The sequence below is a fragment of the Coregonus lavaretus genome, assembly GCF_964263955.1.
Source record: "Coregonus lavaretus genome assembly, chromosome: 23".
Lineage (NCBI taxonomy): Eukaryota > Metazoa > Chordata > Actinopteri > Salmoniformes > Salmonidae > Coregonus > Coregonus lavaretus.
The window spans coordinates 13,234,968-13,246,350 of NC_140010.1; the positions used below are offsets into that span (position 1 = coordinate 13,234,968).

Sequence of the window (11,383 nt, forward strand, 5' to 3'; positions counted from 1 at the left end):
ATTTCCTCTGGTAGGGCCTTAGCAGACACACTTGTTTTCTATAGCTTGACGATTGTTTTGGACAATACAGAACATTGAGGAATTGTAGGCTTCTATTCTGGGGAGTTAAGAGGGTGTGCTCCAGTCCAGAAGTACTCTGTTCATCCCTGGTGCTGCTGGTGGACTGTCTGTTTCGGTTTTGTCATCCAGTCCGGTCAGTCACGTGACTTGCTATTTGTCTTCTACTGCCCTTTGTGACTGTAACAGGTCGCAGTCTCATTCTGCTACCACAGCCTCCAGCCTCCAAGCAACAGACACAACATCGAGCACATGTTGACAACAACAACTCCTCCACACCAAATTTACAGAAGTCTTAACTTTTTAGACTATCTCCTTCCTGTTTTGGCCTGACTATTTATTATTAACTGACTGTGTTGGTGGTGTATCTAACATCAGTAGAACTGTCTTCCTTTGTGGTTCTTTCTCGTTTGACTTGGGGAACTCTTTCTATCTAATTTGACACTAAAGCGTTGTTGGATGGTTTCATTGACTAACTCTTAGCCCTCTATGCAACCTTTCCTGAAGCAGGTGTCCCATATATGGGTTGTTGCATTTCTCTAGCAAGAATGATGCCAGAGATCATCAAAGACTAAATGAAGTTGCAGTTACAATGTCTTTTAAATGTTTTTCTATGTAATATATTAATATATATCGGGGGTACTAATCAAGTTTAAAATGTCTTACACTCTTTTACTGGACACCTGTTTTCTCTTCTTTCTTCCAGCTAACCATCTGAACGTTTGGATTCTATTGGGACTTTGTATTTTTCTTACCCCCCCCCCCCCCCCCCCTCCATTATACCCTCACATTAAAGGAGAATCCCTATTTTATATCAAAGTCAATTGAAGCAATCTGACCAGGGCTGGAAATTGAGACAATTATTTGACACAAGGCATCTGGATAAGAGCGTCTGCTAAATGATGTAAATGTAAAATCAGGGACATTGAGAAGGCCTACGATTCCCCTCACCCCCTCCTCCCCTGTCCTCACCCCGGAGCCTCAACTAAGACTTCCTCACCCAGGCACCACATACTTGCAACTCTTTGTTTCTTCCAGAAGATGGCGTGGGTCATCTTTCCAAAACGTTGGACTTGGGACCTGAATGGGAGATGGAGAGCAATAGAAAGAGGCTCATGGCAAGCAGTGGGTTGTACATATTCCATACCAGTCATGGGAAGGGATTCTGGTTGAATGAATGACTGCCTGTATTGCTGGGACTCTTGCATGTCAACATGGAGGTATTGTAGTACAGGGATTGGCTTAACTCTGCAGTGAATGGGTACATCTCGGGGATACGGAAATGTGGTTGTTTTTTCTTCCCTTGTCTGAGAAAAGATATACTCTATCAGTAACTCTGTTTCCTTCAAAATGTACTTTGATGCCTTTGACTGGTGGCCTTTATGCTTCTATACCCTATTACTCTGCACATCAGTTATATCAGGGGTCGGTTGGGACAGAGTATGTATTGGGAACTGAGTATTAGATGTTTTTGAGTATTGAGTGAGGAGCATGCAAGATCATCATTTAAATCTATGCATTATTATTTTTTATTATAATTATTGTTATTGCTCTAAGCCATAAGGAAATTCCATTGTAATGGCGTATAGGAGACCTAAAAACTTGTGTTTTTTCTGTGTGTTCATTGGGTACATTTTCTGTAATATTGTTTTTTTTCTTGTATTTTTTGTATGTATTGCCTTACATTGACTCATAGATAAATGGTTCAAAAGGAAAACATTAAGTTAACAAATGTAAAACTGCACTGTTTGAATTGTAAATTATTTGTAGAAGACTAAACAGGTGTAGCATTTGGCCCACCTAGTGCCTTAACGTTTGGATAACCATTTTACTGCCATATCTGTTTGTGTTTATCTCCAAAACCAAGACAAATCTTAGCTCTTCGATCATTCTTTTTTAAATATCTGCCACACTGGTTTTATCAGAACGTTCCCTGTCTGGTTGGAGTATATCGAATGCCTCTTTATAGACTCATTGCAATAGTGTAATGTGTCAACACAAAGTTCCCAGAGTCCAGTATGTATCTAACGAAAGTTTCTGGATGGTGTACCTTGACGAAGGCTTGTTACAGATTTTGTTATATTAATATGGTAATGTTTCAAGCAAACCCCACTCGGTGTACATCATTAGAAAGAAAATAAGGATCATGAATACCTCCTCAATAATTCTAAATGGTTTTTTACAACTTTGTTCAGTAAAAAGAGAAAAGCACTGGAACTATGATCTACTCTATTTTGTCTTGGATGAATCGCATGTTTAATTGCATTGGAGGCCGCACTGATGGATAGGTGTTAATAAACATATCTTTATCATCTACACACTTCTCTTTTGTTATGTATGTAGGCTGAGATTGATTTTGATATACAGTTCTTTATTCTGAGTAACTGCATATAGACTTACTGCTAACAAAGTAATTTACCAATCCTATTGCTGTGATTGTAGCTAGTCATTCAATGGTTAGTGCAATACAGCATTCGTGGGGCATCCCTACCCTAACCCCTACAAATTTCAACTTCAAGGATCCGTTTTAGACTTTTCCATTCAACAATCACAGGACTAGAAACAGTGAAGAGGTGTTTGACTGGGATGAGCATCACTGTTTTGCAGAAAGCACAAGGGAAATTAGATTATGAAGAACCACTAATGTGCTGCTTTTAACATGGGTAGATTACCAAAAATTACCAAAAATTTATGCACGCATGACTGTAAGTCGCTTTGGATAAAAGCGTCTGCTAAATGGCATATTATATTATTAGATTTAGGCTAGTGATTTGCTCTTTTATAGTAATTGGGCTACTCTTCAACAGATCAGTATTAATAAGTGACATCAGGATAGTCAGCCTTGTTGGAGACATGCAGTATTTGGTAAAACATTTTTAGCTGAGTTTTGTTTAAATTGTCTGTTTTAGTGGGAACTTTAAGATTAGAAAAGTACTTTTACAAATTCATTTGTTGAAGAAATTCTACTGTGATCAGGGGCCCATTCTGATCATAACCGATTCGGGAGTGTTCTCATGACTTTGGATACAAGCTTCTGCTAAATGGCATTTGCTATTATTTATTACTTAATATGTTGTAATTGCAGACTGCAATTCGGTGTTGCTTGATGTGGGCGTTCCTTGATATCAGTAAACGCCCATTGGTGCCTGCCATTGGTCAGTTCTGGTGTTATGAAATGGATGGTTTCTTGACACAGATGATTTGTTTACATAGCAGGTTAGGATAAATTAACGTGGCAGGTTAGGAGAATGAGGTTAGGAAAAAGGTTAGGCTTAACTACAATGCTACAGTTGTCAACAACTGGTGTCCCCGATGCGAAAGAAACAGCCACGGACCAATTTTTTATTTAACCTTTATTTAACCAGGTAAGCCAGTTGAGAACAAGTTCTCATTTACAACTGCGACCTGGCCAAGATAAAACAAAGCAGTGCGATTTAAAAACAATAACACAGTTACATATGGGATAAACAAAACGTACAGTCAATAACACAATAGAAAATCTATATACAGTGTGTGCAAATGTAGTAAGTTATGGAGGTAAGGCAATAAAATAGGCCATAGTGCAAAATAATTACAATTTAGTATTAACACTGGAGTAATAGATGTGCAGAAGATGATGTGCAAATAAAGATACTGGGGTGCAAATGAGCAAAATAAATAATATGAGGATGTGGTAGTTGGGTGGGCTAATTATAGATGGGCTGTGTACAGTTGCAGTGATCGGTAAGCTTGGCCAGGTCGCAGTTGTAAATGAGAACTTACCTGGTTAAATAAAATTAAATAAAAATAAAAAGCTGCTCTGACAACTGATGGGTGTAACTTGACGTCAAGAAACGCCAATATCAGAAAACGCCCCTAATTGCATCTGCAATAACACCCTTCTCCCTCACATGTTGGGCTGTGCAGGCTCAGGACCAGGCTGGATAGCTGCAGGCAGACCGCATCGATAATCTTTCATCGTACACACTGCCGTGCAGTTGCAGCGTCATTGTGAGAACTGTTTGAATGAAGTTCGGTGTAGCTGCTAGCTGCTAGACAGAAACCTATCGTAGCCAACTGCACCCGACAGCGATTTCGCGCCCCGGTGACTGGAATTTGAGATTATCAATCAAAACTGCCTATAAGATGCCCGTGTTTACAGGTAAGTTAATGATATAACGTAACCACTTACAATGATGATCCCTTTTCTGAACTATTTATACACGTGTTTTAATGATCACTATTGGAACGCAAGCTAGCAGGCTAACTAGCTAAAGTGTTAGCTAGCCATCATAGGCCGTAAAGTAAATCGGTCACCAACTAGCGAGCTGCCCGACAGAAATAACAGATTCGGGAGTGTTCTATCTGATTTAAGAAAATACGACATGACAAACTATCTAGCTTGTTAAGTAACCTAGATACGTTTGGGTTTTGTTGACATAATAACTAGTTAACTAATTTGTCTAACTAGCTAGCTACTTAGCTTTATGTTATGCTAACGGCACTAGTTAACTTCCTGCAGTCACGTCAACATTTGACTAGCTAGCCTGCTAACTGTTAAGCTAGCCAGAAAATGAACTCTTACACTGTACACAAAGAGCCTAGGTATGAAAATTATGCTGCAACGTTACAGCTGGCCCAAATAAACTTGCTAAGTAGCCAGTCTAACGTTAGCCAATTTGTTACCGCTATTTGTTATTATTTCGCTAACTTGCTAGCCAGGTAGCTAGTTAACTAACGTTAGTTAGCATCGATTTTAGCTAACTAACAATATTGATGTTGTAATTAATGTTAAAATATGGTAGCTGAAAGGGTAACATTAGCTAACTATGTAAACATCACTGTAAACATTATACGGTTTGCTCGCTTGCTAGCCTTCATTCTCCCTCAAATCTAGCTAGTTAGATACCGTTAGCGTATAAAGGTGACCTGTCTATTTAGCAGGTGATCAAGACTAACAACCAAAACAGTCGACTCTTATTTCAAGCCTTCCTCTGCAACACAGGTTATCACTGTAAAATATGATTGTGCTGTGTCATTCATGACAAGACACGAGGCATCAGAGATGCCCTCCATTCCCCTATGGTTAGTAATAACAGATACTGGTGTCTGTGTTTATGTTTCTCTTTTATTTCCTCAGTGAATGTGAAATGGGGAAAAGAGAAGTTTGATGCAATAGAGCTGAACACAGAAGAACCTCCCATGGTCTTCAAGGCTCAGCTCTTTGCCTTGACAGGGGTACAACCAGAGAGACAGAAGGTTATGGTCAAGGGAGGCACACTCAAGGTAAAGTTGTCTCATTTTAGTTAACCACAGATGATCAATACATAATCTATTTCCAAAGATACTTAATCATTTGTATGTCTTTTTTAGGACGATGACTGGGGAAACATAAAATTGAAGAATGTAAGTATAGCCTAAGAGTTGTCATGTTACTTCTTTCAATATTGTGGAAAGTAGACTGATATATTGTCAAATTTCATTGTCATTTAGTGGACCTGTTTTGGGGTAGTGTTACTTACAATGTGATCTAGCCTAATGCTGCAGGGTGATCTATTTTCTTCTTCATTGATTACCATCACCAGATATCCAATGGTACACAATGTGACATGGGATACTGTTCCTCCTCTCTCCACCCTCCCTCCCTCCATCCCCCCTCCCTCCATCCCCCTCTATCCTAGGGGATGACTCTGTTGATGATGGGCTCAGCAGAGGCCCTGCCCGAGGAGCCTGCAGTCCGGCCCATGTTTGTAGAGGATATGACTGAGGACCAGCTGGCCTCAGCTGTGAGTTAATGTTTACTAGCTGGCTCTTAATAGCAATGTATAGTCTGCTGTTTACTAGCTGGGTTCAAGGCCAGTGTCTAATCTGCTGATCTGGAACTGTATGATAAATTCAGGCTTTGCCTCGCACAGTAGTGCTATGAACGGATACAGCTGTCTGTCATTTCTACTACCCCTGATGGAAATTGAGATCTTGTACAATGTGTGACTTACTCGTTGGTTGTCTGTTTGTTTAAAGGGAATGGATGCTGGCTGGGTTTTCCAGCGCTGGCAGTCATAGAGAAACTAACCCCATTTTGCTTGTGTTGTCTGTGTAGATGGAGATGCCTTGCGGACTGACCAACCTGGGCAACACCTGCTATATGAACGCTACAGTGCAGTGTCTTCGGTCCGTGCCAGAGCTCAAAGGAGCCCTCAGAAGGTGGGCTCTTGATTTTTGCATTAATGCCACTCTGTGATGATGCAAGCAACTTCTGTCAGAGATCTATCTATAGTGATGATGCAATATGATTCTTATTAATTTGGTATCTATATACAGCTGACAATTATATCACATGTATTGTTTGTCTTAGAAGACAAGGCTTTCAGGCTCTTCAACATGATATAGTCTTGTCTCATTTTGATTGGTACCTTGCCATGAGCAGGTGACTAGGGTGTGCCTTTAAGGTTAGACAATACACTGTTTTTGTTCTTAGAAGTGGTGTTTTATAGCTTTGATCTTATTAGCCCTCTGTGTCCCTCTACAGGTACGCAGGTGCTCTGAGGTCCTCAGGGGCCAACGCACCATCCCAGCACATCACAGCAGGTCAGTGCCTGGCATTTCTGTCTGTATCTGTTGTATTTATATTGTGTCTTTGGTTCTCTGCTAGTGTAGACATGGTAATGGTATGACTCACTAAGTCGGAGCCATAGAGATCCTATTCAAGTATTCTAATTCCTAATTCTATGGTCAGAGCACAGTGCTGCCAATACCAGCATTGGTGTTGTATACTATGAACTGTAGGTGGCTTTGGGTAAAGGGTCAGCTAAATGTCCATGTTATAACTGCTAAATTACCATTTGTATTCCCATCCTCAGCCCTCCGTGACCTCTACGAGACCATGGACAAGACTTCCTCCAGCATACCCCCAATCATCCTGCTGCAGTTCCTGCACATGGCTTTCCCCCAGTTCGCTGAGAAGGGAGACCAGGGACAGTACCTTCAGCAGGTGAGACCAGGGCCCCTGGCTGGCACCAGTCACTCACTCATCACCAGAAGATGCTGCTTTGCTCATACTGCTTGGTACTACTCAGTAACGCACATCTAGACTGAACCACATTGATTGCTCAGTTTCAAGTAGCCCAAGAGGACATTGAATAATTGTGTATACAGAATGTGGTCTGAAGAGTAGAAATGGGCTTCATTTGTTAATGTCTGCCCCCCTCTAGGATGCCAACGAGTGTTGGTTGCAGATGATGCGGGTTCTTCAGCAGAAGTTGGAGCCACAAGACCCAGAAGCTCCCATGGAGGTATGTGTATAAACAAGTGTGTAAGCTGTCAAGTAGCTATAGATGTGGATGTCTGTCCTAACTTTCCCTTTTTCTGTCTGTCATAGACTGACAGTGAGAGTGGAGCTGCTGCTGTCGCTGCCAAGAAGAACTTCATCGACCAGTATTTTGGAGTGGAGTATGAAACCACGTATCCTTGCAGTCGGAACGCAGTGGCGCAGTGGTCTAAGGCACTGCATCGCAGTGCTAGCTGTGCCACTAGAGATCCTGGTTCGAATCCAGGCTCTGTCGTATCCGGCCGCGACCGGGAGACCCATGGGGCGGCGCACAATTGGCCCAGCGTCGTCCAGGGTAGGGGAGGGAATGGCCGGCAGGGATGTAGCTCAGTTGGTAGAGCATGGCGTTTGCAACGCCAGGGTTGTGGGTTCGATTCCCACGGGGGGCCAGTATGAATAAAATAAAAAGTAATGTACTCACTAACTGTAAGTCGCTCTGGATAAGAGCGTCTGCTAAATGACTAAAATGTAATGTAAAAATGGAACGCCTGATTAATTGAATTTGAGATGAGCGTATAATCTATTAGGGAAAGGAAAATGGCTTCCGGGGTTTTTATTGGATGTGGCAGGGGGTGCGGCAACATTTTAGAGGCCCCCATCTTGGCGGAGTAGAGACATTTTTCAATTTCTAAGCCAATTTCTTGCAATTCTACAAATTTCTCCATGGAGCCGAGATACATTTTTGCAGTTTTAAAGCAAATTTCCTGCAATTCTATGCATTTTGCCAATCCTGTGTTCTAACTATACTGCTAAATTCATTGTTTTGGGAATTTTCAATTCTCCCTGACTGTCTAGCTTTAATTTAGGTGATTGTTAGTTCTCAAAGATTATATTATTTAAAAAAAATATATAGGTCCATTATTGCTTTTCTATATAGTTTCTATCTGGGTTTAGCCGTTTGGTTACACCTAAATACTTTTTCCATCCAGCGCGTTTACATTTTTTGACACTGTTTGGACTAAGGCCACCCGAAAAAACCGCTTAGGCAACCCACCTAAGGATTTCAATGGCAGAAAAATCCCTGGCTTCCATGTTTGTATATTATTTCAACACCTTTTGCTCTCTCCTCCCAATAATTAGTCTCCTATTTCTCAGTTTCTTAAAGATATGCATAACTATGGAGACTGCTAAGTATTTTTTAAACCTTCCACTTTGGGCTGGATGTGTCAATGAGCAGAATTACTGTCTTACATCAATTAGTCACAAAATTCCTAGTTTGAAAGCAACAGTTTTTCTGTAAGCTGTGCTGTGCCATTTTCCCTACATTTCCCCCCACTTGGGCTAGCAATTTGAGTTCTAGCCAATGAGCTTCAGCTCTTAGCCATTTGAGTGACAGCTAGCAAGCTACACATACAGCAGAGCGAGAGGTAGCAATGATGTGGTGCACATATGTGATGTAGTACGCAATTTTCGGGGACAACTTTTGGCGCTACTTTCAGAACTACTGGCTAAAAAGTATACAAAAGTACCAGAGAATCTCTTTAACCCCTGTCCTCAGTATGAAATGTACAGAGTCTGAGGATGAGGAGCCAGCTAAAGGTAAAGAGAGCCAGCTTCAACTCAGCTGTTTCATCAACCAGGAGGTCAAGTACCTGGCCACCGGCCTCAGGCTGGTGAGTAGTACCACAGCAACACACACAGGAACGTGCACAGGAACACACGGACACATACATACAAATGCACAGAAACACACAGACCAATACACACATGTACAGGAACACAAAGGCGCACTCACCCACCATGATGTCTCGAAGGTGGTCTGTCACCATGGCAACACTGATCTAATCCCATCATGTCCCTCTGTTTCTTTCTCTCTAGAGACTGCAGGAAGAAATCACCAAGCTGTCTCCATCTTTGCAAAGAAATGCCCTGTACATAAAATCTGTACGTTTGTAGTTTGGGCTGGGCTCGTAAGAGTTTTATAAACTAGTGAGAGCTTGTGAAATGTGTTTTATTGTTCTGTCGTTTTAGCTGGTTGGTTTGTTGGTTAAGGTGATGTTCACTTTGTCTCCTTTCCTTGGTCTAGTCTAAAGTCAGCCGCCTCCCGGCCTACCTGACCATTCAGATGGTTCGCTTTTTCTACAAAGAGAAGGAGTCTGTCAATGCCAAAGTCCTAAAGGTAGGTCTTCTGATGTTTTAGGAATGTCCTCCTAATAGATGGGATTATCATCACAATACTGTTGTAAGTGGATGAAAGAATATTGTCCTGATGCTTTTTTCCACCATTGATTTGATTCTCCAGGATGTCAAGTTCCCGCTGATGCTGGATGTGTATGAGCTGTGTACCTCTGAGCTGCAGCAGAAGATGGTGGCAGTCAGGTCAAAGTTTAAGGAGATTGAGGACAAGAAGCTGGAGAAACAGTCACAGAAGGTACAAATATATATAATTGATTTGTGTACTGTCTCTACTGCAATTCAGCTTTGAACTGGAAAATGTATACTCTACAAAATAAACCCAAACCTCCAAGAAATATATTTCAGTGTTGTCCCCCTGACCAAACAAAGCAACTCAGTGTGAATGAACGTCTCAAAGAACATGCGTGTAGTCCATGTAGCTTACATTTTCTCTTTGTGCATCAAGCAGGTGGAGAAGGTGGGAGACAAACCGAAAGAAGTGAAATATGAGCCCTTTTCATTCGACGACGGTTGGTTACTTTACATCATATGGTTTGGTGGCCTACCTTTACAAACAAAGCATCAGTCAGTTGTGTAAGGGATAGGTTGTTTAACTTAAGGGATATGTTCCTAAGCATTCTAAGCGAATGTCTGTCTATTCCCTGCAGACCTGGGCTCCAACAACAGCGGTTACTACGACCTGCAGGCAGTGCTGACACACCAGGGCCGATCCAGCTCCTCCGGACACTATGTCGGCTGGGTCAAGAGGAAAGAAGGTAACCTCCATAGTATTAAGAAAATAGTCTCCACAGTGCAATCAATATGATGAATAGATACATGTCAACCTGCTCCTTAAAGGGGTAGTTCACCTCAGTCAGTTCAACACAACGGAGGACATGAGATACCGACCCAGACCAAAACAGAATTTTACCCTCATGCTTCGCACTCTTAGTTGTTGTGGAAGTCGGCCTGATTGTTGTTTACCTTGTAATCAAACTACTATATTAATTGATTTTCGTGTTTTATCAAGGTACAGATGAATGACTGTTTTCGATACATCCATGTTTTGCCATTACAGATGAGTGGGTGAAGTTTGATGACGACAAGGTGAGTGTGGTGTCTCCAGAGGATATACTGAGGCTGTCCGGTGGAGGAGACTGGCATATAGCCTACGTCCTACTGTACGGACCCCGACGACTGGAAATACTTGAAGAAGAGAAACAGTAACCAACCTAATGCAAAAAAAAAAATTCTAACCAACCAATGCCATTTCCAAGCACTGTCTACTCTGCATAGATGTGCAATAAATTCTGGGTATCTTTAAAAATGGATGACCTTTAATTTTTTGTTTTTGTAACTTCTTGACACATATGTTTGTGTGGAGTGGAGGAAGTTTATTATTATTGAGCCAGGCAATCTCTGGACTGGATCATTGAGAGGTTGAGGTTCTAGTTCTGCAGTTTCATTAATTAAATGTTTTATACACATTGTATATTTTTTAAAGCCTTGAACAAGGTGCTCATGTCATAGTACTTCTCTGTAGTCATATAACTAATCAGCTGTACAGAAAGTCTTTGGCCAAGTTATCTAATCTGGATCAGGTGTCTTTCAAGTTACCCTGTACCTTTAATTCAAATGTATTGGAGACATCACCTACAGTACCCACTATTCAAACCATAACGAATGCTTACGCCCCCTCGCCTGTCAGATCTCTTTGGGAAACAAAATGGTCTTGCACATTGCTTTCGTCATTGTAGTTGGTGATTTCTCATCATACAAGCGGTTCAATGCTTGTCTCTCATACATGCAGTCATTATCCTGACTGCCAGCCAACTGATGGCTTTTCATAAATGGTCAAAATAAACTTCTACCAAACCATGTTCTGATTAAATGACTCACTTTTTT

At 41.4% G+C, this 11,383-nt stretch overlaps 2 protein-coding genes across 4 annotated transcripts in view; both read left to right on the forward strand.

The window, feature by feature from the left end:
* Window positions 1–2,373, forward strand: part of LOC311099231 (rho-associated protein kinase 1-like) — a 68,120-nt gene extending 65,747 nt beyond the window's left edge. The window contains exon 33 of one of the 2 annotated variants that reach the window (XM_084139916.1): window positions 764–2,373. In XM_084139916.1, coding sequence (XP_083996042.1) covers window positions 764–767 — 4 coding nt within the window. In that variant the 3' untranslated portion in view covers window positions 768–2,373. The other variant, XM_084139915.1, reaches the window with a different exon arrangement.
* A 1,605-nt stretch (window positions 2,374–3,978) lies between these two features.
* On the forward strand, window positions 3,979–11,358 carry LOC311099233 (ubiquitin carboxyl-terminal hydrolase 14-like). 2 transcript variants are annotated; one of them, XM_084139919.1, is made up of 16 exons: window positions 3,979–4,198; window positions 5,177–5,322; window positions 5,410–5,442; window positions 5,718–5,822; window positions 6,137–6,240; window positions 6,566–6,624; window positions 6,897–7,027; window positions 7,248–7,328; window positions 7,415–7,497; window positions 8,862–8,976; window positions 9,182–9,247; window positions 9,390–9,482; window positions 9,606–9,734; window positions 9,948–10,008; window positions 10,147–10,254; window positions 10,557–11,358. In XM_084139919.1, the coding sequence occupies exons 1-16, from the start codon at window positions 4,183–4,185 to the stop codon at window positions 10,703–10,705; spliced, it is 1,479 nt and encodes a 492-aa protein (XP_083996045.1). In that variant the 5' UTR covers window positions 3,979–4,182; the 3' UTR covers window positions 10,706–11,358. The 2 variants fall into 2 exon arrangements, with proteins under 2 accessions (XP_083996045.1, XP_083996044.1); XM_084139918.1 differs by having other exon boundaries at window positions 3,980–4,198; window positions 9,945–10,008.
* The last annotated feature ends 25 nt before the right edge of the window (window positions 11,359–11,383 follow it).

Bases quoted from the DNA above. Each gene is read 5' to 3' on its own strand.
- LOC311099233 (XM_084139918.1), top strand. The intron at 7,028-7,247 runs GTGAGACCAGGG...GCCCCCCTCTAG, and splicing joins AGGGACAGTACCTTCAGCAG to GATGCCAACGAGTGTTGGTT. The intron at 7,329-7,414 runs GTATGTGTATAA...TGTCTGTCATAG, and splicing joins ACCCAGAAGCTCCCATGGAG to ACTGACAGTGAGAGTGGAGC.